The 26049-nt window shown below is 52.0% G+C and overlaps 2 protein-coding genes across 4 annotated transcripts; one reads left to right on the top strand and one right to left on the bottom strand.

Moving 5' to 3' along the window:
* Positions 1–9794: 9794 nt before the first annotated feature.
* Positions 9795–26001, bottom strand: ALG12 (ALG12 alpha-1,6-mannosyltransferase). Of its 3 annotated transcripts, XR_004968006.1 has the most exons (11): positions 25606–26001; positions 25289–25421; positions 24278–24451; positions 23430–23624; positions 22947–23050; positions 22111–22334; positions 20734–20903; positions 20574–20649; positions 19836–20477; positions 19380–19455; positions 9795–14351 (listed from the first exon to the last, which is right to left on the bottom strand). XR_004968006.1 is itself a non-coding variant. In XM_036311268.1 (9 exons), exons 1-9 carry the CDS (start codon positions 25771–25773, stop codon positions 20246–20248), a joined length of 1476 nt encoding a protein of 491 aa, XP_036167161.1. In that variant the 5' UTR covers positions 25774–26001; the 3' UTR covers positions 19818–20245. The 3 variants fall into 3 exon arrangements, 1 of the variants encoding a protein (XP_036167161.1); XR_004968005.1 differs by lacking the exon at positions 19380–19455; XM_036311268.1 differs by lacking the exons at positions 9795–14351; positions 19380–19455 and having other exon boundaries at positions 19818–20477.
* ZBED4 (zinc finger BED-type containing 4) lies at positions 10223–14068 on the top strand. The gene has a single exon (XM_036311267.1). The coding sequence runs from the start codon at positions 10254–10256 to the stop codon at positions 13770–13772; it is 3519 nt and encodes a 1172-aa protein (XP_036167160.1). The 5' UTR covers positions 10223–10253; the 3' UTR covers positions 13773–14068.
* Positions 26002–26049: the final 48 nt, after the last annotated feature.

Genomic DNA, 26049 nt, shown 5'->3' with positions numbered 1-26049 from the left:
TGAGCTCTTAGCAGAGTAGTAGATACCCAGCCAGGCAGCTGTGTATGTGTTCCTGGAGTAGCTCCCACATGGCATGTAAGGAGCAGGGGTGGGCAAAAATGACCATGCCCTCCAAATGCCAGGGATCTGCAAACTACTGCTTCTGATTATGGAGGTGCAGACAAGGAGATGGGCAGCCATGTTCTGACCCTCCCCCTCCACTGAAGTGCTTTCCAGGGGACTTAGGATGTTACACTATTACCCACACTTCTACCCCCCACCTCTACTTATATCTTTTCTCCTTTCAGGAGCCAGGTATTCCAAACTAACTGCATATATGGGGGAAAATAGGAAATGACCAGTATGCCCAAGGAAAGACACAGAAAAGACAAGATATTAAGTTTATGCTTCAGGCTGATCCTCCACACAGAGATGGCCTATAATAACAATATAAAAATACTAACAAAAAGCAAACTGGGGAAGGGGAAGAATCTGATTTTCAGAGTTACCACATTATTAAATTCAAATGTCCATTTTCAACAAATATTCCCAATGCATACAAAGAAACAGGAAAATATGGCCCATTCACAGAAAAAATAAATCAACAGGAACTGTTCTTGAAAAAGACCTGATGGCAGATCTATTAGACAAAGACTTTAAAACAACTATCTTAAAGATGCTCAAAGAACAAAAGGAAGATATGAAAAAAAATTTTTAAATGATGTTTAAATGAAATGAAAATGTCAATAATAACAGAAAACCTAAAAAGAAACAAAAATAAATGTGGACCTGAAAAGAATAACTGAAATGGAAAATCAACTAGACTCTAGTGCAGTGATGGCGAACCTATGACACGTGTGTGAGAGGAGACACGCGAACTCATTTTTTTGGTTGATTTTTCTTTGTTAAATGGCATTTAAATATATAAAATAAATATCAAAAATATAAGTCTTTGTTTTACTGTGGTTGCAAATATCAAAAAATTTCTATATGTGACACGGGCACTAGAGTTAAATTAGGCTTTTTCAAAATGCTGACACACCGAGCTCAAAAGGTTCGCCATCACTGCTCTAGTGACTAGAGAGATTAAAAGGCAGAATCAAGCCCTAACCGGTTTGGCTCAGTGGATAGAGTGTCAGCCTGCGGACTCAAGGGTCCCAGGTTCGATTCCAGTCAAGGGCATGTACCTTGGTTGCGGGCACATCCCCAGTAGGGGTAGTGCAGGAGGCAGCTGGTTGATGTTTCTCTCTCTTTGATGTTTCTAACTCTCTATCCCTCTCCCTTCCACTCTGTAAAAAATAATATATATATATATATCTTTAAAAAGGCAGAATCAAGTTGAAAGAAGAAATTATCAGCAAACTTGAAGATAGAACAGTTAAAATTATTGCATCTAAGAAACAGAAAAAAAAGATGAAAGGAAAGTAAATAGAGCCTAAGGGACCTGTTGGCACAAGAAGAAGCAAACCAACATATGCATTGTGGGAGTGCCAGAGAAGAAGGGAGAAAGAAAGGGGCAGAGAGAATATATGAATAGATAATAAAACTTCCCAAATTTGATGAAATATATTAATAAAAATATCCTAGCCCTAGCCGGTTTGGCTCAGTGGATAAAGCGTCAGCCTGGGGAGTTTGCAGTTCCTTGGAACCATAAAGGACACACTCAGGGGGGAGACTCAGTGAGCACCAAAGCCCCATTGAAGCAAGTCTTGTCCCGGAGGAGTGTCTCTAGCACAGAAGTTCTCCCACTGCAGACACAGCTGATTCTCACAGCCAATAGGCCTGGAGGTCAATTCCTCCCAGTGATACCTACAACAGTCAAGGCTTAACTACAACAAGACTGTGCACAAAGACCACAAGGGGTGCACCAAGAGTAACTGGGGAGGCTGAACCACTGGGCCCTAGAGGACACTTAGCACAGAAAACCACTTTATTAACACAGGGAAGCATAAAAAATGCGAAGACAAAGAAAAAGGACACAAATGACAGAAATGGAGGAAAGGAAACTACTGGATATAGAGTTCAAAACCACACTTTTAAGGTTTTTCAAGAATTTTCTAGAAACTGCTGATAAACTTAATGAGACCTACAAGAAATCTAATGAGACCCTCGAGGTTGTGATAAAGGACCAACTAGAAATTAAGCATATACTGACTGAAATAAAGAATATTATACAGACTCCCAACAGCAGACTAGAGGATCGCAAGAATCAAGTCAACGATTTGAAATACAAAGAAGCAAAAAACACCCAACCGGAAAAGCAAAATGAAAAAAGAATCCAAAAATATGAAGATAGTGTAAGGAGCCTCTGGGACAGCTTCAAGCGTACCAATATCCGAATTATAGGGGTGCCAGAAGAAGAGAGAGAGCAAGATATTGAAAACCTATTTGAAGAAATAATGACAGAAAACTTCCCCTACCTGGTGAAAGAAATAGACTTACAAGTCCAGGAAGCGCAGAGAACCCTGCCGGGGTCCAACCCCAGCGGGTCCAGGGGTTCCCAAAGGCGTAGACGGAGTCGGCGAAGAAGGAATGACACGGAGACAGCGTTCAGTTGATCAGCAGCCTAGCCAGGATCTCCAGCCAGGATCTCCAGCCAAGTTCTGGTCTGGTTCTCCAAAGAGGTTCTGCTTCGGATCTCCAGCCAGGTTCTGTGTCCATGTTGTCTTGCTAGGTTCTCCAGCCAGGTTCTGTCCAGGTTCTCCAGCCAGGTTCAGTCACCAGGTTCTAGTCAAGTTCTCTTGCCAGTTTCTGTAGTCAGGTTCAGTCCAGGATCTTTTGCCATGTTCTCTCGCTAGGTTCTGTCTCTAGGTTCTGAGGCCAGTTTCTGTCCAGGATCTTTTGCCATGTTCTCTCCAGCGAAGTTCTTCTGTCTCTAGAGAACGTTCTGTGTAGGTTCTGTGCCTAGGTTCTGTCTCTCTTGGTTCCGTATTCTAAGTTCTGTGTCTTACTGTCTTATTACATCTGTATTTATACCAGTTGATTCAATCCTATCAATCTCTATTTCAAAGGTTAGGGCGTTTCTTATCTCCATTCCAGGGAGTAAAGATTATGTAGCTTAAGCATGATTGTTCATAGTTAAAGTGATTAATTACCCACCTGGCACTTAGTTAAGAGGTTTTATTCCCTCCCTAACTTCAGGGGAAAATCCCTACCTGGGGAAACAACCTTTCTCAGAGACCTTGGTTAAAACACATAGTGCCAAGAAGGTGAGAAAACATATTAAGAACAGTATGCCATCTATGCCAGATCCTTTGAAACAGCAAGGATGGACCGGCTCCCGGCAGAACCCCAAACAAAAGGAATCCAAAGAGGACCACACCAAGACACATCATAATTAAAATGCCAAGAGCAAAAGACAAAGAGAGAATCTTAAAAGCAGCAAGAGAAAGAAAGTCAGTTACCTACAAGGGAGCACCCATACGACTGTCAGCTGACTTCTCAACAGAAACTTTGCAGGCCAGAAGGGAGTGGCAAGAAATATTCAAAGTGATGAATGCCAAGAATCTACAACCAAGATTACTTTATCCAGCAAAGCTATCATTCAGAATTGAAGGTCAGATAAAGAGCTTCACAGATAAGAAAAAGCTAAAGGAGTTCATCACCACCAAACCAGTATTATATGAAATGCTGAAAGGTATCCTTTAAGAAGAGGAAGAAGAAAAAGGTAAAGATACAAATTATGAACAACAAATACACATCTATCAACAAGTGAATCTGAAAATCAAGTAAATAATCTGATGAACAGAATGAACTGGTGATTATAATAGAATCAGGGGCATAGAAAGGGAGTGGACTGACTATTCGGGGGGGGGGGAGGGGTGAGGGGGATGCGGGAAGAGACTGGACAAAAATCGTGCACCTGTGGATGAGGACAGTGGGTGGGGAGTGAGGGAGGAGTGTGGGGTGGGAACTGGGTGGAGGGGAGTTAAAAAAAATGAAAAAAAATCGCGTCAGCCTGGGGACTGAAGGGTCCCAGGTTTGATTCCCGTCAAGGGCACATGCTTGGGTTAAGGGCTTGATCCCCAGAAGGGGGCGTGCAGGTGGCAGCCAATCAATGATTCTCTCTCATCAATGATGTTTCTATCCCTCTCTTCCTTCCTCTCTGAAATAATATATATATATATATATATATATATATATATATACACACACACACACACACACACACACATATATATCTCCCATAAGATCAGTGAGCATCAAGAAAGATCATCTCAAAAAGAACCACACTGATACACATTATATAATCAAATTATCACAAGACAGAATCTGGAAAGCATCAAAAGAGTGACTAGTTACATATAAAGAATCATGAGATCAAATGATTTCTTGTCACAAACCTTGGAGACAGTAGGCAAATACTTTGAAAGAGGTAAAAGAAAGAAATGTCAACCAAGAACCTTATATCTAGCAAAAGTGTGCTTCAAAAGTGAGGGATGTGCCCTAACTGGTTTGGCTCAGTGGATAGGGCATCAGCCTGCGGACTGAAGGGTCCTGGGTTTGATTCCAGTCAAGGGCACAAACCTGGGTTTAGGGCTTGATCCACAGTGGGGGGCGGGGGGGGGGGGGACGTGCAGGAGGTAGCCAATCAATGATTCTCATCATTGATGTTTCCATCTCTCTCTCCCACTCCCTTCCTCTCTGAAATCAATAAAAATATATTTTGTTTTAAAAAGTGAGGGACAAATTAAGACAAAAAGGTGAGCAAAAGCTACGGGAGTTTGTGATCACTAGACCTGCCTTACCAGAAATGCTCAGGGGAGTCCTGCAGCGTGAAATGAAAGGACACAAGGCCTGTGAAGAAATAAAGGCTTCAAACAACATAGACAGGCAATTATAAAAGCAAGTCTTATTGTAGCAACGTTTTTCTCACTTCAGGTTTTGTTTTCTGCATGACTTAAGAGACTGATACATGAAAAACACACACACACCAAATGACTTCTGGTTTTGGGTTCCTCATGTAAGAAACCTGCAAGTCACCACTCCATCCTAACAAGTAAAAAGCCGAACAAACTGAAACGATGCTGCTCTTCTGGGCTCTGTAAGACAAGGGAGGACACAGGGTAAACCCCTGCTCCCAAGACCGGAGAGACAGACATGTGAACACAAGTCATCATGACTTCCTGGAGCAGAGACTCGTGAGCTGAAACTGCCTGGGGAACCTACGCCTGGGGTTTCCTGAACCATAAGTAATGAATCTCTGTAGGCTCAGCATAAACTCGGCAGAGTTAAAAACTCCAGGGAGCCCTAGCCAGTTTAGCTCAGCAGTTAGAGCATCAGCCTGAAAACTGAAGGGTTGCAGGTTCGATTCCTGTCAAGGGCAGTACCTTGATTGCAGGCTCAATCCCTAGCCCCGGTTGGGTTGTGTGCAGGAGGCAACCAATCATTATGTTTCTCTCACATCCATGTTTCCTCTATATCTTCCCCCTCCCTTCCACTTTCTCTTAAAAAAAAAAAAAAGAAAAGAAAGAAAAAAATATCCTCGGGTGAGGATTAACAACAAAACAAAGAATCCAGTTATAGGGGGCCCCCACCCTATGGCAAGATCCTCCAGGAGCATGAGGTTCCCACAGCAAATAGCAGAGATAGGTCTCCTCGTCTTTCCAGCAGGAGGAGGGGAAGGAGCCATTAAAAGGTGTCAGAGCACCCTGATCTTAACAGGGCCGGCCCTAGGGAGACACTACCACACAGGGCACAGCTGACAGGGGAAGGGAGAGAGCAACTCCACTCCCTCCAGCATCTGTCCCAGCCAGGGTTAGAAGAAAACTGAGGAAGGCACAGACTTACTAAAGATTGAGCTTAATTTCAGGACCACACTACACCCCGTCCCCCTACCTCGCCACACCTAAGACCTATTTACAGCAGCTCCTCCCATCTGGTGCATCTTGTCTGGCTTTTCAAGAAAAAAAAAAAAACAGGCACCACAAGGCAACACACAGATTGGAGAGACAGGAGCCAACACTGACACCATCAGATGCTGGTGAGGACGCGGAGCAGCAGGAGCGCTCACTCACTGCTGGTGGGACTGCAACGTGCTGTGGCCACTCTGGGAGACAGTTTGCCAATTTCTCACAAAACTAAAGGCATTCTCACCTTACAATCAGCAACCATGCTCCTCCGTATTTACCCAAAGGAACCGCACGCTTAGGCGCACACACACCTGCACACGGCCCCGCGGGAAAGATAACATTAGCCCTGCTCCGCACACTGTGCAAAACCAAAGCCCAACACAAGTGAGAGGTCTACACGTGAGGAAGACTCCACAGAAGCGCCCAGAGACAACGAGCCTGGACCCCTGGGGGGGACCCCCCAACTGCGCTGCGGGAAAGAGGACTCAAACACGAACACCTCGAGTTGAGGACATACATCTGCAGCGTCAGAAGACAAACAGGGAAACTACTTCCACACACACGGCAATAACGGGTGAACACCCTCCGGACTAAGAATTTTTACAACTGAGAGAACAAAACTCTGCCACTGAGCTGTGGGAACAAGTCAGTCATCGAGGGTGTGAGAAGGCGCCAAGTTCATGGAAGCAAGGCTCCTGAGGATGGAGGGAGGGGAATGAGTGGGCTCAGGGGGTGCAGAGGAGGGGGTGTCGGGCTGAGGGAGGGGGGGAGAGCCACTGATGGCAAGAGGGGCGCGGGATCTCACTTTACAAAACTAGGCCGATAATTGTTGAGTCCACTCCTTCTAATCACACTGAGACTTGCAATGTGAACATTCACCCCATTTCATGCAACAGAAGCCTGGTCCAAACCAGGGCGGGAAACAGGGGCCTCTGAGCCACAGTCTGGCGAACAGACATGCGCACTAGGGCCTGTTCCTCACACGCCCGGACTCCCTACAGGAACCGCAGGGGCTGGAGGCCCGCGGCCCGCACCCGCCACCGCCGGGCTCTACCGGGGGCCGCTCAGGAGCCGCCGCCCGGGGCCTCGCTGGTGCCGCCGCCTCCGCGTGGGCTCCTTCAGTCCCAGCCCCAGCGGACGAGGCGCGCACGGAGCACCTGCTCCCGAGAGGGACAGGCTCGGGGCCCCCGCACGTGGCCGCCACCGCCTCGGGGCTCGGGGGCAGGAAGCACGACACGGGGCGCGTTTCCGGAGGAGCCGGCCTCGGGGCGCTGCGGCACCCGGCGGAGGGCACGCGGGGCAGGTCTCCGCGGCTGGGCTTCGCGTCCCCAAGGCTCAGGCGCCCCAAGGCCAGCGGCTGGGCGCGGGCCCGCAGCCGGACACATCAAAGGGCCGCGGCGGGCGCACCCAGCCTGGAGCGCAACTGCCCCGCCAGGGCTCGGGACCCTGCCGCTGAGGACCCGGAGCTGAGGGAGTGCGCCCGAGTGGGACCCGCGTCCCAAACCGCACCCCAGTGACCTCTCCCGACCGTCCTGCGGTGGGCGCCGGAGCGCGGGGATTGCGCTTGCGCGTTGGGTGCCGCCCGGCGGGCTGGAGCGCGCGCCCACCCTCAGCCTCAGCAGAGCTGCGCGGGGCGGGGCGGCGCGCGAGTTTGGCGCCTGCGCAGTCCGCCCCGGCGCTCTCGGCCGCTGCAGCCGGAGCCTCTAGTCGGCGAGTCCCAGGGACTCAGCACTGCGCCTGCGCGTTCCGGCCTCCCCGGCCCCGCCCCTCGCCGCGCGGGGCCCTGGGAGGGGAGCAGTGGCTCGTGGCGTCGAGGGCAGCCTGGTGGGCGGCGGCGGCGGCGGGAGGGCCGCGGGGGCAGACAAAGCCGCGGCTAATGAATGGGAGCGCGTCCGCCTGCGCGTCCGTGGCCCGCAGCCCGCGGAACCCGCCGCCGAGCCCTCCGCCCGCGGTGAGTGCGCGGACGGAACCGGCCTCGCCTCAGCCGCGAGCTCGCGCCCGGCGCGGCCGTCGGGGCCGTGGGTCAGGGGTCGTGGCCGGGTCGGGGACCTGGCCGGGCCGCGCCGCCGCGGTTCTGTGCGCCTGGCAGAGGCCGGGGCTGGGGCCGGGGGACGCGGCCTCTCGGGGCCTGGATACCGACTGGGCCGCGGTTCTGCAGCCCCTCCCGCCCCCGGCCCGGCCCCGGCTGACAGCGGATAATTAAGGTATATGTTTTAAAGCCCTTGATGAATATTCTTTTGTTTGTGGTTATATTGCCTCTTTGATATACAATTAGGTTTCTTTGGTTTGAATTTGGAATTTTTAAATAAATATTTTTATTGATTTCAAAGAGGAAGGTACAGGGAGAGAGAGAGAGAATCACTGATTGGCTGCCTCCTGCATGCCCCCCACTGGAGACCAGGCCTGCAACCTGGGCATGTGTCCTTGACCGGAATCGAACCCAGGACCCTTTAGTTCGCAGGCCAACACTCTATCCACTGAACCAAACTGGCTAGGGCTGGAATTTTTTTAATTTTATTTATTTATTTATTAAATATATTTTATTGATTTTTTACAGAGAGGAAGGGAGAGGATAGAGAGTTAGAAACATTGATGAGAGAGAAACATCGATCAGCTGCCTCCTGCACACCTCCCACTGGGGATGTGCCCGGAACCAAGGTACATGCTTTTGACCGGAATTGAACCTGGGACCTTTCAGTCCGCAGGCCGACGCTCTATCCACTGAGCCATACCTGTTATGGCTAAATTTTATTTTTATGTACAAAATAATTACATGGCTCTCATAAATCAAAATTATACGAGATATGATCAGAAATCTCAGTTACATCCTGATCTCCCACACTTACAGACAGCCATTTCTGTTTCTGCTTTATCCTGCATAAATAGGCATGTGCGCACCTATAGCTGCCCTTGCTTTCCCTCCTGTCTTTCATAACAGGTTGCAAGTACCGTTTACACTTGTGTGTCTTGCTGATTATTCAACATGTCTATGAAGGTGTCAGTTTGTAGTGATTGTGTTTGAGTGGTTTTCAGACCTTTGGCTGTGAAATGCCATGGGGACTAATCTTGGGCAGATGTTGTTTTGTACTTGGTGAGGGCCGTGGTCAGGGTCTGTTTCTAGCACTGGGATTGCTGGGTCCATGGGAAAATGCAAGGTCCTCTGCATGGGTGTGGTCCCAGTGTGCACCCCACCAGGACTCTGCACAGCCTCATAACAGAGGTTGCCAAGCTTTTGGGTCTTTGCCCGTCTGATCCAGTGAGACCCGGTATCTTGGTGTAGTTTTTATTTAGTGTGCTTTGATTTGAATGGAAAATGGAAAAATAGGCTTTTCTAAATTGAATATATTTAGTTGTAAAAGCATTTAAGACCATTAAATGAAAGGTGCTCCTTATATTGGTAAGTCACCAAGTCTGATCAAGCACTGCCAGGTTAAGAATGGGAAACCCCACCCAGGAGAATTCTCACTTTCATGCTCACTCTGCATCAGTTTTCAAAATAATGAATCATTTTCCTATCATCCTCCAAAGGTGACCAGTTGACTTTATTTTGGTATTATAAACTCATAGATTTAAACATACTGGGTGAGTTTTAAGCAGGGACCTCCTTGTCTGCATGACAATCAGTGTTTAGTCTGTGAATTGGTTGTTTCAGAGATTAGCTGCAGGCTTCTTAGTTCCTCATTGATGTGTCCTTTCTGATACCAAAGGGGAATGAAGTTGATTTCAGGGAGTTCAGCTTTGCTGATTATAGCAGCAGCAGGTGCTGCCAATACATGGATGGCGGGTACAGGCATCAATTCTAGCCCAAACCAACCTCTGTATGACATGCAAGGTTTTTTCTGTGTTGCTGCAATCCTTCATTAATGGGCTATTTGAGTTTAAATTCCTATCTTTATTTTGTAATTTATTTTCCAGTTTGGGGGTATTTTCATTGTGTAAGTGGACTGTAAAAAATCAAAGAACAAGTTTTTCTATTTTAATTTACCATTATAGAATTTTTTTATATGCAAATTAAAGCTGATAGATCCCTGACATTACAAGGTTTGAAATGCGTAAATCAGTTAAGTGCTTGAGCTGATTTCATCTTTTGTAGGTAATGCAGGACCATCAAGATGGCGGCGATCCTGTTTCCAAGGCAACAAGCAGGTATACACAGCATGAATTTAGGTCTGCACCAAGAAGTACTTTATAAAACTCCTGGAAAGCAGTGGTCTGGGCCCTGAGATGATGTGCTCCTGAGTTGCAGCTTCTGCTCTCCAGTAACATGTATGATTAGCCGTATTCATGAACATCCCAAAAGTTAGAATTATTTTGAAAACACTGAAGATAATGGATGTTTGGGGCAAATTGAGAGCTTGGATCTTTTTCTTACCAACCTGAGATACCAACATGACGACACAGCCAGAATAGTTATGGTGAGTCATGGAAAATAACCAGGAAACCCATTCCCCCAAAGGGGATGGTGACTTAGTTTCTGATAAAATAAATTTTAAAATTGAAGAAGATGATGGAATTCCGAATCACAGCTTGGAAAGAGTGGACTTTAAGACTGAACAAGAGGACAGGAAAGCAGCTGGCAGTGGTGATGAACAGGTAGAGATCAGAGAAGCGAGCTACAGCTGTAAGCCCCCAGGGAAGTGTTTCCCTGCCGACCACGAGGACGACTATGGGGCCCTGTTCTCACAGTACAGCAGCACGTTGTATGATGTTGCCATGGAAGCTGTGACACAGAGCCTCCTGTCCAGCCGCAGCATGAACTCCAGGAAGAAGTCTCCGGCCTGGAAACATTTCTTCATCTCTCCTCAGGACAGCACGAAGGCAGTGTGTGTTTACTGCATGAAAGAGTTCAGCCGCGGCAAAAACGAGAAGGACCTGAGCACGAGCTGTCTCATGCGGCATGTGAGGAGGGCGCACCCCACAGCACTCATCCAAGAGGAAGGCAGTGTGTCTACCCTGGGATCCATCTCCTCCCCTGCACTGGTGTTCCCTGCTCAGCCCACACCCCTTGGAGACCTGGGCACCGTACTGTCACCCATCAAACTTGTCCAGAAAAAAGCCTCCAAGATCCCATCTACTGAGCAAGTGACAGAACAATCTGGATCTGTCGTATCTTCTGAAGAGGTCTCCTCTGATGTATCCATCTCTGAGAAGTATAGGCAGGAAGAAGCCCTGGTGGAGCCACCCCAACCACTCCCCACTCCCCAGCATGATGACTCTGCAGAGAGTGGGCCAGAGAAGAGCTTTCCACTTCCAAAGAGTACCTCTGGATCCCGAAGGTGGTCTGCAGTCTGGAAGCACTTCTACCTGTCACCTCTGGACAGCTCCAAGGCCGTGTGCATTCACTGCATGAGTGAGTTCAGCAGAGGGAAAAACGGGAAGGACCTGGGTACCAGCTGCCTCATCCGGCACATGTGGCGGGCACACCGTGCCATCATACTGCAGGAGAAGAGTGTGGGTGCAGCTATTACGCCACCGTACTCTACACCCACCACTTTGTTGCCCACCCTACCAACGCAGGAGGGAAACCCAAGCCCTATGTCCTCATCGCCAGGCAACGAGGTACAAGAGTCCCCCTCGGCGTCCTCCTCCCCTGACCAGCTGACTGAGCAACTGCAGGCACGTCTGAAGCCTGGGGATTCACCGATGGAAGATGCATCAGTGTTGTCATCCTCTGATGATGTGGGCGAGGCCTCGTTGGTGTCCTCCCCTGAGAAGCACCAGCGTGATGGGTCGAGCCCTCACATGGTTGAGTCTGGTGTTATATTCCAACAGAATCAAAAGGTGATGAAGAGACTGAAGTCGGAGGTCTGGCATCACTTTTCCCTCGCCCCCATGGACAGTCTGAAGGCGGTGTGCAGACACTGCAGCTGTGTCATCAGTCGAGGAAAGAAGGGTGATGTGGGCACCAGCTGTTTGATGAGACATCTCTACAGGCGCCACCCAGAAGTTGTTGGGAACCAAAAGGGCTTCCTGGGGGCTAGTTTGGCAAACCCTCCATACAACACCTTGGCATCCACAGAAACTTCCTCCAAACTAACTGACCTTCCAGCAGTGGTTACCCAAAGCAGTCCAGTTCTATTTCCCGTTCACAGTAAAAAGACCTCCAAGCTGTGGAATCACTTTTCTGTGTGCTCTGCAGACCCCACTAAAGTCGTGTGCTTGCACTGTGGCCGGACAATAAGCAGGGGCAAGAAGCCAACTAACCTGGGCACCAGCTGTCTTCTGAGGCATTTACAAAGGTTTCACGGCAGTGTGCTGAAGACCGATGCCCCCAAGACCATGCTGCCCTCTCCTCCAGGCGTCAGTGTGCCCCTGAGCGCAGAATTGTCAGGAGCTTCCTCCTTTGACGACACTGATGAGAAGTTTTATGATTCTCATCCAGTTGCCAAAAAGATAACAAGTCTCATAGCTGAAATGATTGCACTTGACCTTCAGCCATATTCTTTTGTTGATAATGTTGGCTTTAACAGGCTGCTTGAATACTTGAAACCTCAGTACTCTTTGCCCTCCCCTTCCTACTTTTCCAGGACAGCTATCCCCGCAATGTACGATAATGTGAAACAAATCATTATGTCACACCTTAAGGAGGCTGAGAGTGGCATGGTTCACTTCACGTCTGGAATATGGATGAGTAACCAGACCCGGGAGTACCTGACACTCACTGCTCACTGGATCACCTTCAAGTCAACAGTCTGGCACTGTGAGGATCACCACTGCTCAGCACTGTTAGACGTGTCACAGATTGACTGCGACTATAGCGGCAACAGCATTCAGAAGCAGCTGGAATGTTGGTGGGAGGCCTGGGTGACATCCACTGGCCTTCAGGTTGGCATTACAGTGACTGACAATCCCAGCATAGGAAAGACGCTGAATGAAGGGGAGCACTCCAGCGTGCAGTGCTTCAGTCACACGGTGAACCTCATTGTCAACGAGGCCATTAAAAGCCAGAGAATGGTGCAGAATTTACTCAGCATTGCTCGGAAGCTATGTGAGCGGGTGCTTCGCTCACATGCAGCAAAAGAGAAACTGGCAGAGCTGCAGAAGGAGTATGAATTGCCGCCCCACCACCTTATTCAGGACGTCCCATCCAAATGGAACACGTCGTTTCATATGCTCGAACGGCTCATTGAGCAGAAGAGAGCAATTAACGAGATGTCCATCGAGTGTAATTTCAGAGAACTGATCAGTTGTGACCAGTGGGAGGTCATGAAGTCTGTGTGTCATGCGCTGAAGCCCTTTGATGCTGCGAGTCGGGAGATGAGTGGCCACATGTCTACCCTCAGCCAGGTCATCCCCATGATCCACATTCTGAACAGAAAAATCGAGATGCTGTTTGAGGAGACCATGGGCATCGACACCATGCTGAAGTCTCTGAAGGAAGCCATGGTGAGCCGACTGTCCGCCACCCTCCACGACCCCAGGTACATCTTTGCTACACTGTTGGACCCTCGTTACAAAGCCTCCCTGTTCTCCGAGGAGGAGGCGGAGCAGTACAAGCAGGATTTAATCAGGGAACTAGAAATGCTGAATTCTACCTCAGAGGACATACCTGTCTCCAATGGGTGTCCTCCAGGCTCCCCATCGAGAGACTCCAGTGGGGATGAGAGCCTGTGGTCACTCATGGCCAAGATAAAAAAGAAAGGCCCAAGAGAAAAGATGAAGGTTCCTGAGGCCATGGTGCTTTCTTACCTGGAGGAGGAGGTGCTTGAACACAGCTGTGACCCACTTACCTACTGGAACCTAAAGAAGTCTGCCTGGCCAGGACTCTCAGCCTTGGCCGTCAGGTTTTTGGGCTGTCCCCCGAGTATTGTCCCTTCAGAAAGGCTGTTCAGCACACCCACTGAGAACGGTAGTTTTGGCCAGTCCAGGCTCATGATGGAACATTTTGAAAAACTTATCTTTTTGAAAGTGAATCTTCCATTAATATATTTTCAGTATTGAAATCACAATGGGGCCACCAGGCTAAAGGTGTTGTTGCTCATTAGGCACCAGCTGTTTGTCACAGGCTGTTGGTTGGCACCAGTTGGTGCCAAGGGGGACATCAGACCGGGCACTCTCAGGTCCACACTGAGTTCTCTTGCAGTCTCACCGTAACGTCTATATGTGCCTTACTCCAAGTCCTTCAAGCCAGGTACCGCGGTGTGTTTTTACAAAGACACTAGAAATAGCCTGTCCTGTCAGTTATGAAACAGGATGATTAGGTTTTAACCCATAACTATAAAGTTTTTTAAAAACTGGGAGTTGATCTTTTTCTTCTCCTTGGGAGCACTCCCATGCCTTTCCCTTCTTCCTCTTCATCCCTCTCAGGTGTGCATCTCCTAAACTCTAAGGGACTCCATGAGACTTAAATAGGAGAGTGGTGGGCAGCAGCCGCGAATCCAGGTTGGCTCCCTGATCCTGTCCCCAAGGCCGCCTTCCTTCTCTGACTTCCCAGTGAGCTGCAGCAGCCCCACCTTGTCTCTTTCTGTTGCTCCTTCTCTTCAGATCCTTGCGTGTTTCCCTGTTCCCAGCTTTAAGAAACTGTCAAAATAAAAAGCAGGGATTAGTAATTCATTTTACTAGAAGACGGTAAACACTTTTATTCTGTAGCCTTTATATTTAATTATGCAAGAACAAATCAGGTACTGTATTTTAGTTAAAAATTCCTTTAGTTGCAACAAAACAGCCTTTGTGGCTGTCAAATAAAATCTGGAAATAGGTGGAGTAGAAGCCATCCTGACTGAGTGGTTTTTACCTGTAGCCCTATACGTATGTGAGGAGTGCAGAGAATATTCTGGAAGATACTGTTCGCTACAACAGAGATGTGGCATTTGAAGACAAAACTAAACAGAAGTATCATGGAATGTCAGTTACATGGTGTTTGTAAGGAGAACTTCCCCATGTTCTGGTTTTATGTTGAGGTTACACATGGTGTTAACTCGGGGACATCCTGAATATTTATAACATGCTCCTTGCTGCCTGTTGTCCTGCCAGTGGACCACATGACATGTTTATAGCAGTTCTGGTGATTGAACCTCCAAGCCTCTGACTTAGTGTCTCTACACTTTGAAGCTGTCTTTTGAAATGTGTGTAGTGCCCCCCAATTTGATCAAAATATGTGTAAAATTCTTTGTAGAAGAGGTGGTTTATTAACAGGGAAGAATGTTGTTATGTAACAGTTGTAAGAATAGCCTTAGGTGTTTAGGTTTTTCTTATAATACGGAAGACTCGGCCATCACGGGTATTTTAGAATCCCAGGGACATCAGAATGAAGTGTCAATTGTCAGATTCTTTTAATATGTCTTCAGAATTTTTGCTTCAACATATAGAAAAGGGTTCATTTTCTTATTTCACACCAAATAAATATTCTGGGTGAAATAAATCATTCATTGTCTGTGCCATTTTAGAAAAGTTATTTCCTCAAAATACTGTACCTGTTATTAATCTCACTTTGCACTGACTATGTTTTGGTATATTTATAAATGGGGAACTCAGTTTCTGAAACTAAACTTATTTGCCATTTTCTACTGGAAATTTGAGCATGCTGGCTTTTTCTTAGGATGATAAAGGTTAGGATGCCAAGGTTGTGGATTTGATCTCCATAAGGGCACATACAGGAAGCAAATAGTGAATGACTAAATAAGTGCAACAAATCAATGTTTCATTTTCCCTCTCTTTTACTTCTTCTCTCCATTATCAATAAATTAAAAAAAAAAAATCTTAGGCCCACACAACATTCCCCTCCCCCCACTCCTCCACCATGTCACTAAGACCTATTTACATCAGCTCCTTCCACTTGGTGCATCTTGTCTGGCTTTCAAGGAAAAACAAGGCACCACAAGGCAACAAACAGATTGAAGAGACAGGAACAAACACTGACACCACCAGATGCTAGTGAGGACATGGAGCAGCAGGAACGCTCGCTCACTGCTGGTGGGAATGTGATGTGGTGCATCTACTCTGCAAGACAGTTTCTTGCAAAACTGAACACATTTTCACCTTACAATCAGCAATCATGCTCCTTGGTTATTACCCAAAGGAACAGGACACTTAACATGCACACAAAAACCTGCACACGGCTATTTAAAGGAGCTTTATTTGTAACTGGCCTGGTGCATGAATTTGTGTACCACTGGGGTCCCTTGGCCTGGCCTGCAGGATCGGGCAGAAACTGGCTCTCCGACATCCCCTGAGAGGTCCCAGATTGTGAGAGGGCACAAGCCAGGCTGAGGGACCCCACTGGTGAACAATCAGCCAGGGAGGGACTGTGGGAGGGCTCCAGGGCATGTCCGGCCCGTCTCCCGCAGTCCTGATCGGCCAGACCCCAGCAGCAAGCTAACCTACCAGTCAGAGCATCTGCCCCCTGGCAATCAGTGCATGTCACAGTGAGCGGTTGAGCAGCCTTAGCAATATCATTAGCATATTATGCTTTGATTGGTTGAACGGACAACTGGACACAGCATATTAGGCTTTTATTATGTAGGATTGTCAAATCTTAATGTATTTCAGTTTCTGACTTCAAATCTCTGAGGCAAAGATAGACCTTTAGTAAGTACACACCAGTGAAAAAGATAAAATTAGCCCTACTCCTCACACTGTACAAAATCAAAAGCCAAACGAGTAACAGGTCTTTATGTGAAAAAGAATCTACAGAAGCATGGAGACAAGATGAGGCTGAACTCCTGTGGGGAACCTCCCAACTACACTGCGGGAAAAAGGACTCATAAACATGAAAACCTCAAGTTGAGAACATCTGTAGAGTCAGAAAACAAACGGGGAAACTACTTCAACACACATTGCAATAATGGGTGAACACCCTACGAACGGAAGAATTGTAGAATGAAAAGGAAAATGACCAACAATCTAAAGGAGAATGGACAAGAGATGTGAACCATTTACTGAAAAGAGAGCCCTTAAAGCTGTAGGACACCAACCCCCAGGGGAGGAAGAGCAGATCTATTGTGAGACACCACCACTCACCTCACAGACTGGCAGTTTGATGGGGCTTAATTGACCCTTTCGGTCTCAGGCTGCTCCGTGAAGAGGAATTTGGCAAGACTGAGCCAAGCTAACACACACTGACCATGATCCAGTACCTCACCTCTAGGAACTTACCTTGAAAATGCCCCTTAAGCCGTATGAAAGTACAAATGCATATGGGTAGTTGAAGCAGCATCATATGAAGTTTGAAAATATTGGCAACCGCCTAAATGCCCACATAGGAGATTGAAGAAATGAGCGTCCACATACACAGGATGACAGTGTGTCTCAATCACAAAGGCCCCTGCAGGGACAGGCAGAGTGACTCCAAGTGCTCCAGGAGAGCAGGTACCGAATGCATTAAGGGAGCTTTTGCTGACCTTCACAGAAGCCCAGGGCAGCCAAGGAAACCAGGGCATTAGTGACAGGAAATGGAGGGAGTGACATCCTTGCACAGACCTTGGCCATGACCGACTGGAAAGAATGGGAAGTCAGATCTCAAGACTAAAGCAAGCGGAAAGCGTGAACCCAACGATAAATAAGATGAAAAGCCATCCAGGGAACTAATCCAGGACAGTGTTTGACCTTTGAACCCCAGTCATGGGTACTAGAGTGAAGGTTGCAAAGAGCTGAGCTTTGTCCCACGGGTTTGTTTCCGTAGTCATATGGCAAAGCGATTCCAAAGCTAGTTACCCTGCTGAGCAAACGCCTGCTATTGCTGGGGTCAGGGTCTCACGGTGGGAGCCAGGACAGGTGTGGACTGCGGGAGACAAACACAAGCCCATGTACTGGTGGGACTGGAGGTGTTGGTACACACCATTTCTCGTTCACGTGTGTGTGTGTGTGTGTGTGTGTGTGTGTGTGTGCGCGCACACACACACACACAGCACCCCTAGCCTGCCTAGCTCGGTCCACTGGAGGGACCTAGAAACAGACGTACCAATAGCAGTTAGCACACTTGTGCCAGATCTTGGTTTGTAAAACCATTCCCTGCCAAAAGGTGCCCTCAGAGAAATGGCTGGTTCCAGGGTGTGGACAGAGGCCTAGAAGAGCGAGAGTGCACACCTTATGCCAAGAAGTAGGACAGTGCTCCAGAAGTTAACATGATGGGGCATGTGTCGGTCTGACAACCCCGTGGAGTGAATCCTGCACAATCTGAACACAAGATAAGTAGACGGGGTGACTCTCAGACCACCAGGCCCAGCAGCAACTCAGACACACATGCCAATAATTGACAAATATTTGAATGCTGAGAAATTACCTATGAGCGACAAATGCCAGTCATAGATAAATAACAAGTACTGATGACAAACTGATAAATGGGGGCAGGTGAGAACTCACACACATACAGTGCCCAGTGCTGACTGGCAGGTGTGGAGGCCCTGCAGACTGCTGGCCGCATGGTCAGTCGCCAAGTGTGGCACAGCTGCAGGAGGTCCTGGTCTGAGGGTCTGCAGTCTGCCAGTCAGTTGCTGTGGAGCAAACAGTGACTGCAAGGTGTCTTTCCTAGACACACCAGGGTTTTCAGGGGTCCAGGCCATGCAATAGGCAACTCATTCTCAAATGCTCCAACAATAGCTTGTTTTTATGCACTTAAGTCACGTGTGTGTGCATGTGGTAGTGTGTGCACACATGTGCAACGACACCCTTTGTATTAACTTCGGTGTCGGACACACTTTGGCTACTTAATAAATGTGGTTCAGTAAAGCATAAATGTGCCCAATCTATATATATAAAAGGCTAATATGCTAAGTGTCAGACTGTCCAACCAGTCACTATGACGCACACTGATCACCAGGGGGCAGACGCTCAACGCAGGAGCTGCTGTGATGCGCACTGGCCATTTACCTAGAAACGGCAGACCTGGCACCAATAAAGCAACACTCGGCTGCCCCCAAGTGGGACCCAGGCCTCGCCACCACCCCAGAGCGACAGCCACCAAATCACGGGCGATGCTGCCATGGTGCAAAATGTGCCCACAGCCCAGCCCAGCCCGGAAATGGTGGCTGTGAGCACTGGGTAATGACATCACATAGCAACTTCCGGCTTCCTCTCTCTAGTGACTAGCTTCCTTGCAGTTTCTTCAGCCCAGGAATATGACTTGCTTTATAGCCAGGTGGAAACATTTCACACTTTAACCTAGTGGTCGGCAAACTGCAGCTGGTGAGACACATGCGGCTCTGTGGCCCCTTGAGTGTGGCTCTTCCACAAAATACCACGTGTGGGCACGCATGTACAGTGCGATTGAAACTTTGTGGCCCATGCGCAGAAGTCGGTATTTTGTGGAAGAGCCACACTCAAGGGGCCAAAGAGCCTCATGTGGCTCGCGAGCCACAGTTTGCCGACCATTGATTTAACCAAATGTCTGTTTAGTGTTTTCCATGCCTCATCTCATTTGATCCTCACAGAAGTCCTGAAGTACACAGATAGGAGACTCAGTGGAATCCTGTTTTCTTACGGTTAGCCAAAAAACGGAGATTTAGAAACTTGGCCTGACTGAAAAGCAAGAAATGGTGGAGCTTGAAAATGACTTCAGGTTTTCTCACTGTGCAGAATATAGTCAAACACGGGTACAGTTAAATATTTCACCTTTTGTTCTCCCTGTGTGATGTACAATAATCATCTGCTTCGTGTTGGTATTTACTGCTGTGTTGCTGACAATTACCTGGAAGGGAAGTTGGGGTGCTTCACTGGGCTGGAAAAAGTTTAGCTAAATCAGAAAGCAGGTCTAATGAAGCAAGTTTATTCTATATCTAGAAAAGGCTAAGTTGATTTGCACATGCGCAATACATATAAAGCTCTCGCTGGCGTCAATTGCAAATGCATGTTTCGATCTGTCATTATCGATCGTGAATTTGGTTGACACTTCTATTATAGAGAAAGGGCAAATAGCGATATTAAAATATTTCTTCTAATTAATTTCCTTTCGATGTGCACAAATTTGTGCACCGGGCCACTAGTTCATCACATAAAAATAAAACCTAGGTGAAGGCACTCTCTGGAAACATCACATATAAGACGACTGAGAAGAAAAGATGTACAAACTTTAATTCTCATCCCACTTGAACGTGTATGTCTGAAATTTCCTCGTGATGGAACTGTGTCCCTGGGACGATAGAGAAAAATTTGCCCAGCGTGGGATTCAGGTCGGGGTACGCCATCCAGCAGGTGCGAAGGCTCCGACTTCACAGCTACAGACACGTGACCTTCCCAAAGGCTGCACTTGGTTAGGTGCTCAGGCCCACGGGCAGCAGATGTGGCTGCCTCCCCAAAGCAGCTTCCCAGGGCAGCCGGCTGTGCCCAGGCCCCCTGGTGTGCAGTGCAAACGTGGGGTCCCTGTCTCAGGGGTGGCGGGGTGGCGGGGTGGCTTTGGCCGGCCTTCCAGGGCCTGGGTAGGAGGCACATCATGTGTGTGGTTGTGCCTGTGCTGTTCTCGTCGGGCGCTAGGCGTTCCCTCAGGAGGGCCTGAGCCGTCTCTCCAGAAGCACCAGCTTTGTCTGCAGGTTGACGTTGAAGGGAGGCAGCCTGGTCAGGTTCAGACTCACCCCCGTGGTGCCTGCAACACTGGCCAGCACCCGGTGTGTGTCCCTGTAGAGGCCCAGGTGCTCAGGGGCCGCCTCCATGAGCAGGTGTGTATAGGCCAGCATGTGCTCCGACCCAGGCTGCACATCCTCCCTCTTCTCGTATCTGCAAGACAGGAGAACGCGTGCACCTGGGCCACGGCCCCACGCCAGCCCCATCACCATTGTCCCCACCTGCAGTGACACCATGGCGGGAACATACCTCCAGGCACCGTTGACCTCCAAGAACCGAGACACGCCCGTCTGTGCAGCAGCCACATCGATGTGCAGGACAACGTCTGGGGAAAACCTTGTGCGCGGTTAGAACCGGGCTGGGCGCCTCTGCCCGAGCTGCAGCGGGTCCCGCACAGCCGAGCACCTACCTGTCCGGGGGGGCACCAGCTCGTGCAGCCGCTGCATGGCCACGCCACCAGGGTAGTTGAAGTGGGACACGTAGAGGGCCGTGGCCGAGTGGGCGGCGTTCAGCACGAGGTGCCCGAGCACGAGGAGGGAGCCTGCTCGGTACGGCCAGGACTTCTTGTAGTTGTTCAGCCTGGAAAAGAGCAGTCGTTTCGTGGAAAGTGAGTGACAGCCACGGGTGGAAATGTCACCACGAATATGAACCTGCTGGTCCCCTTCGCTGAGTCCTAACGAGGTTAATCACCAAGTAGGAATATAAATCACCAAAGGAAGTGGGTCAACTACCTTACAATTTTTCTCTCTGAAATTCCACCCAAAATGACAATTTAAAATTGATATTAGAACTGAAACTCCCTGAGTTATGACCAGGCTCGAGCACAGCCCCGAGGCCAAACACTGAATGCTGTGCGGCTTGTAAGGGAGCCGGCGGACACGGCGCCGGGACAGAGGCCCCAAGAGACCTGAGCCCACGGAGAGAATACCGTCCGCCTGGGCCGTCAGAGGTGCTGGCCTGTGTTAGCTCAGGGGACCCTTGACCAGACTCCGCTCAGGCCCCGCTGAGCCCTTCTCAACCAGGCAGTGGCCCCTCAGGACTGCAGAGCCTCGGTGTGAACAATGTCTCCACCCATGGTCTTCACTGCGGTCCAGCCCGACCTGGGGAGGGACAGTGGCCTGGACCGCTCACGGGCAGCGACTGCAGAGCTTGTGAGTATGAGTTCTGTTTCTGCCTTTTGAGATGCAAATCTACCACCCAAACCTTCACCCCAGTCCCCAGGATCAATGTCCAGGAGTAACTGCTGCGTCCCTATGGGGGGAGGGAGGCCCCCAGTGACCGCTGCCTCCTGCCAGACACACAGCTTGTCCCTTACTCTCCGGTCCCCACCGGCCTGCTCTGCTACCCCCGCGCCGGACTATCGGTTGGGGAGGGTGAGTTCAGTGCAGGGCATCATGGGAGGACTCCACGCTCACAAGTGGCCGGCTGGGATCTGATGAACTAGGGCCCCCTTTCTCAGCCCCCAAAGCGAGCCAGCCTGCCGCTCTGAGCAGCCCTTCTTCACCTGACCCCCGCCTCATACCCTCCTTGCCTGGACGCTCTCTCCTGCTGCCCCGAGTGGCTGCGCCCTGGACACTTAGCACAGCCATGAGCAGACAGGCCTGAGACACGCGTCCGGGTTGACTGAAGAAAGACGGACCAAGCAGAGCCATTGGCCAGTGCGTGGCCCATCCTGACCTGGGCTTGGCCCAAAGGCTGTTGCCTTGGAGACAGTCAGGGCCGCCCTGGTTCCCTTGCAAATAGTCCCCTTGGAGACTCAGTAGCTGCGGGCAGAGCCAGCACTCACAGGTAGGCGCAGCCCCGGGCGGCCACAGCGTTCAGCAGGGGGAAGGTGTAGATGATGAAACGCAGCTCCTTGTGGGGGAGCAGCGAGTACAGGGCCACGAACCCCAGTGCCGGCAGGAGCAAGGCCAAGGCCCTTCTGTCCACGAGGCCCAGGGGCACGAACAGCAGGCTGCTGCCCAGGCCCCGGGGCAGGGCCGAGTAGAAGTACCACAGCAGGGGCGAGGTCTGGGCGGGAGGGTCAAGGAGGCCACGGGTCAGCGATGGTCATGCATCCAGCCGGTCGGGTTGAGGCCAGGAGCACAGGGAAGACACAGGCCTGACAGGTGTCTCTGTCCGGGCACCCCGACCCCCGGGCCTCAGGTCACCATGTGATCCCCTTCCCTGGGGACAGAGCCCAGGGCCTGGGCCTGGGCAGCAGCGGCACGTCCAGTGAACAATGACCAGGCTGTGCAGGGCTTTTCCCTCCATGGAAACCACTGCCCTGGGTGACGGGTGCACTGGGGACCTACCCACTGTCCTTCCTGTGGGTTTAATATCCCACAATTACACACCAGAGAGCGGTCACAGGACTGAGGGGGCAGCTGGGGCTCCAAACGCAAGGAGTTGTTTCCATGGGGTGGGCAGGACCGGAGCAGAGAGCCCAGCCCCGCGCTGCAGGGTCCCTGGGAGGACAGGGTGAAGGTGCCGGTCCTGGTGCTATGGCTGCTGCCACACCCCTCAGGTGCCTCGTCGGATGAGACAGTTGGGAGGAGAGCAGCTCCTCGCCTGGCCTGAGCGAGGCCCTGGCCGCCGGCACCCTGCCCAGTGGGCCATCCCACAGTGACGGGTAAAGGATACTCCCCAGTTAGAGCTTTTGTTCTGGATGGTGTTATACCAGAGCACAGTTCCTTCCGGCCACACAAGGTAGCGCCAAAAATAGGAGTCCACCGCCACCGTCAGTCCTAGCAAAGCAATGGGTCCTCAGGAAGGGACACGGCCCCTGAGCGCAGACGCCACCCAGGCTGCTGGGGGAGTGAGGGCGGCCCGTGTCCCAGGCCCCAGGGTCATGTCCCCACAAGCCATCAGCTTCACAGGAAGGAACTGGTGTGTTGGGGCCAAGGTTCCCAAGGGCACCTTCCCGTGGGTCACATGACCTGGGTGCAGTGGAAGGAGGGGAGCACCTTTTGGGGATGCTCAGGCAGCATGGCAAGGACTTTCTATTGCTGCTTAGATTTCAAAGGAATTTTGTTTAGTGACAAAAATCAAACCCTCCCCATTTTTCTTCATTTCTGAAATGAAAGCCAGTACTACCTCCAGGCAGGAGGCGGCACTCTGACTCACCGAGGCAGAGCAGGCCGGCGGGCACGGCACAGCGCAGGGCCCTGGCCACGGACAGCCGCCGGGTGCAGAGCAGCAGCAGCAGCACGAGGCCCAGGAGCAGGCTCAGCTCGGCCCGGAAGACCAGGATGGCCAGAGCCGAGAGCCGGATGAAGCGGGCCCACCGCTGCTGCAGCCAGGCCGCCAGGGCCAGCAGCACTGTGAACCGCAAGACACAGCCTTTACTTCTCGTGTGAGAGCCACAGGAGCAGCAAACACCGCTCAGGACCGTCCGGCCCGTGCCCCTGCCCCTGCCCCTGCCACAGCCCCGCATCCTGCACCGTCACACAGCCCAGACCCCACGGTGCAGTGCCCACCGTGGCCAGTCTCCCCTCCAGTCCTGCTATGCTTGGCTCGTCCTGCTGGCTCCGCCCACAGTTCACGGGGAATGGCGCTCTGCTCGCCACCTCCCACACCGTGTCCAGCAGAGGACCGCTCCCCAGGCATGGAGCGGCCAGGCCACGCCTTTATCAGTCAGCACAGAACCCCAAGCCCACGCCATCCATGGCCTCCTTGTGGCTCTCCAATCTGCCTGGGGCGTCCCCAGAACACGCACAGCGAGCTGCCACCTGCCCCGAGTCCCTGCAGGGCTGCACAGGGAGCTGTCCCAGGTGCTCCCTTTCCTGGAAAGTGCACCTCCCCCCTCCCGGGCTGTCCCGTCACTGGGCGTTTCTACGACGCCCCACGGGGAGCAGCGATCGCCTGGCAGGTGCTCAACAGACACCCACTCACCTGTCACCTGGCAGGTGTGCTCCAAACCCAGCGAGAGGCATGGGAGCCATCGCAGGGCCTGACCGGCATCAACTACGTACCCACGGGCAGGGCCAGCACGTTGGGGAGCGTCCGCGTGCAGTAGAACATCAGGTGGAACTGCGAGGCCGTCATCCAGCAGAACATGGTGGCCGCCGTGGCCCCGAAATGCCGTCGCACTTCTTTTTGCAAAGTCCAAAGTCCAAAGATCACTCCGAGTCCAAGGACGGCTCTAACTAAACACAGAGGCGACAGGTGTGTGACCGGCCCCTGGGTCTGATACTAACTTGCAGGGGTCGGTCAGCGGCCTGGTGACAGTGAAACAACCCTGAGAGGGGAGGGTCTTTGGTATTAAAAACGACTGCATGTGGGGAACGGATGGCCCGGCCCCAACACTTCACTGTGACTGTGAGACATGGGCAGGGTCCGTACTGGGGTGACGAGCCCGAAACTGGCACCAGAGCCCTCACTTGGCGGGGACACCTCCAGCGCCACATGCTCACAGGCCCCCACTGTCCTGCCCAGGGCTCACCAGCGCCCCCGTGACCAGCTGGCCTGTCTAGCTGCCCGTGTGACTGCAGACTGCGTCTTCCTAGGCTGCCTTCCGAGAGCCCAGCGGCCGCTCCTCGGGGACCTGGCTCCTCGGGGACCTGGCTCCTCGGGGATCTGGCTTGGTCACAGCTCGCCGTCAGGCCAGACAAATGCGCCGTGAGGCCGTGCTTGCATCCGTGGGGGAATATGAACATGGTGTGGGGTTTGGATACTGAACTGGAGACGGTGCTGCTGGCTGGAAGCTGAGGCTGCAGAGCTCGGCGCAGCGAGCCTTCCGAACGGCCCAGAGGATCTGCACAGGCAGCCTCGGGCGGGAAGGCGCAGACACCCCCAGTTCACAGGGGCGAGGGGCGCCCGGCTGGGTTCCCTGTCCCGGGTCACACCCCAGAAAGGGCTGACGTCCGACCTCGCCCGGTGCGCTGAAGCGCGTGCTGCGTGGCCGAGGGCAGCCGGGCCACAGGCGGACAGTGAGCGCGGGGCCTCCCTCCAGCTGGCGGGTCGCCAGGTCCCACGGCCCTTACCGGTCAGCTGCGCGTAGAACTTGGACGCGCCCAGCAGCGCGAGCGCGCAGACCCCGGGGCTGGACAGCGCGGCGAGAACCAGCGGCCCGAGGAACGTCCTGGGGACCACGCCCGGGAACTCCAGGTGGTCGTACTGCGGGGGAGACGCGCTCAGGGCGGGAGGGCGGGAGGGCGGGGGCGCGGGGGCGCGGGGGCGCGGGGGCGCGGGGGCGCGGGGGCGCGGGGGCGCGGGGGCGCGGGGGCGCGGGGGCGCGGGGGCGCGGGGGCGCGGGGGCGCGGGGGCGCGGGGGCGCGGGGGCGCGGGGGCGCGGCCTCACCTGCTCCAGGCGCAGCCGGTGGAAGAGCAGGTCGTGCGCCGCCTGCAGGCTGAAGCTCTCCTCCACCTTCGTGTAGGGGCAGCTGAGCAGGTGCACGGCGGCCACGGCCACCAGCAGCCCCAGCAGCCGGCGCTGCCCGCCCGCGCACGGCGGCCTCTTCCCCGCCATCTGCGCGCAGCTGCCCGCGCGCCCACCCCGAGGCCCCGCCCGCCGCAGCGCCCGCTGACCTCGCCCGTCCGCGGAGGCGTCTCTCCGAGCGCGGCCGGCTCGGCTCCCGCGGCTGGAACTGGGGCGCCGGAAGCCGGGAAGGGAGGGGGGCGGGGGGCGCCCTTGCCCGGCCCTAACGTGGCCGCCAGGGCCCGGCCGGCGCCCCGCTCGCCCGGAGTAAAGATGGCGCCGGGGGCGGTCCCCGCGGACGCTGACCCGGGGCCTCCCTATTGGCCA

This window comes from Myotis myotis, unplaced genomic scaffold (genome assembly GCF_014108235.1).
Source record: "Myotis myotis isolate mMyoMyo1 unplaced genomic scaffold, mMyoMyo1.p scaffold_m19_p_54, whole genome shotgun sequence".
NCBI classification, from domain to species: domain Eukaryota; kingdom Metazoa; phylum Chordata; class Mammalia; order Chiroptera; family Vespertilionidae; genus Myotis; species Myotis myotis.
This window is presented reverse-complemented; position numbering and strand designations above follow the sequence as displayed.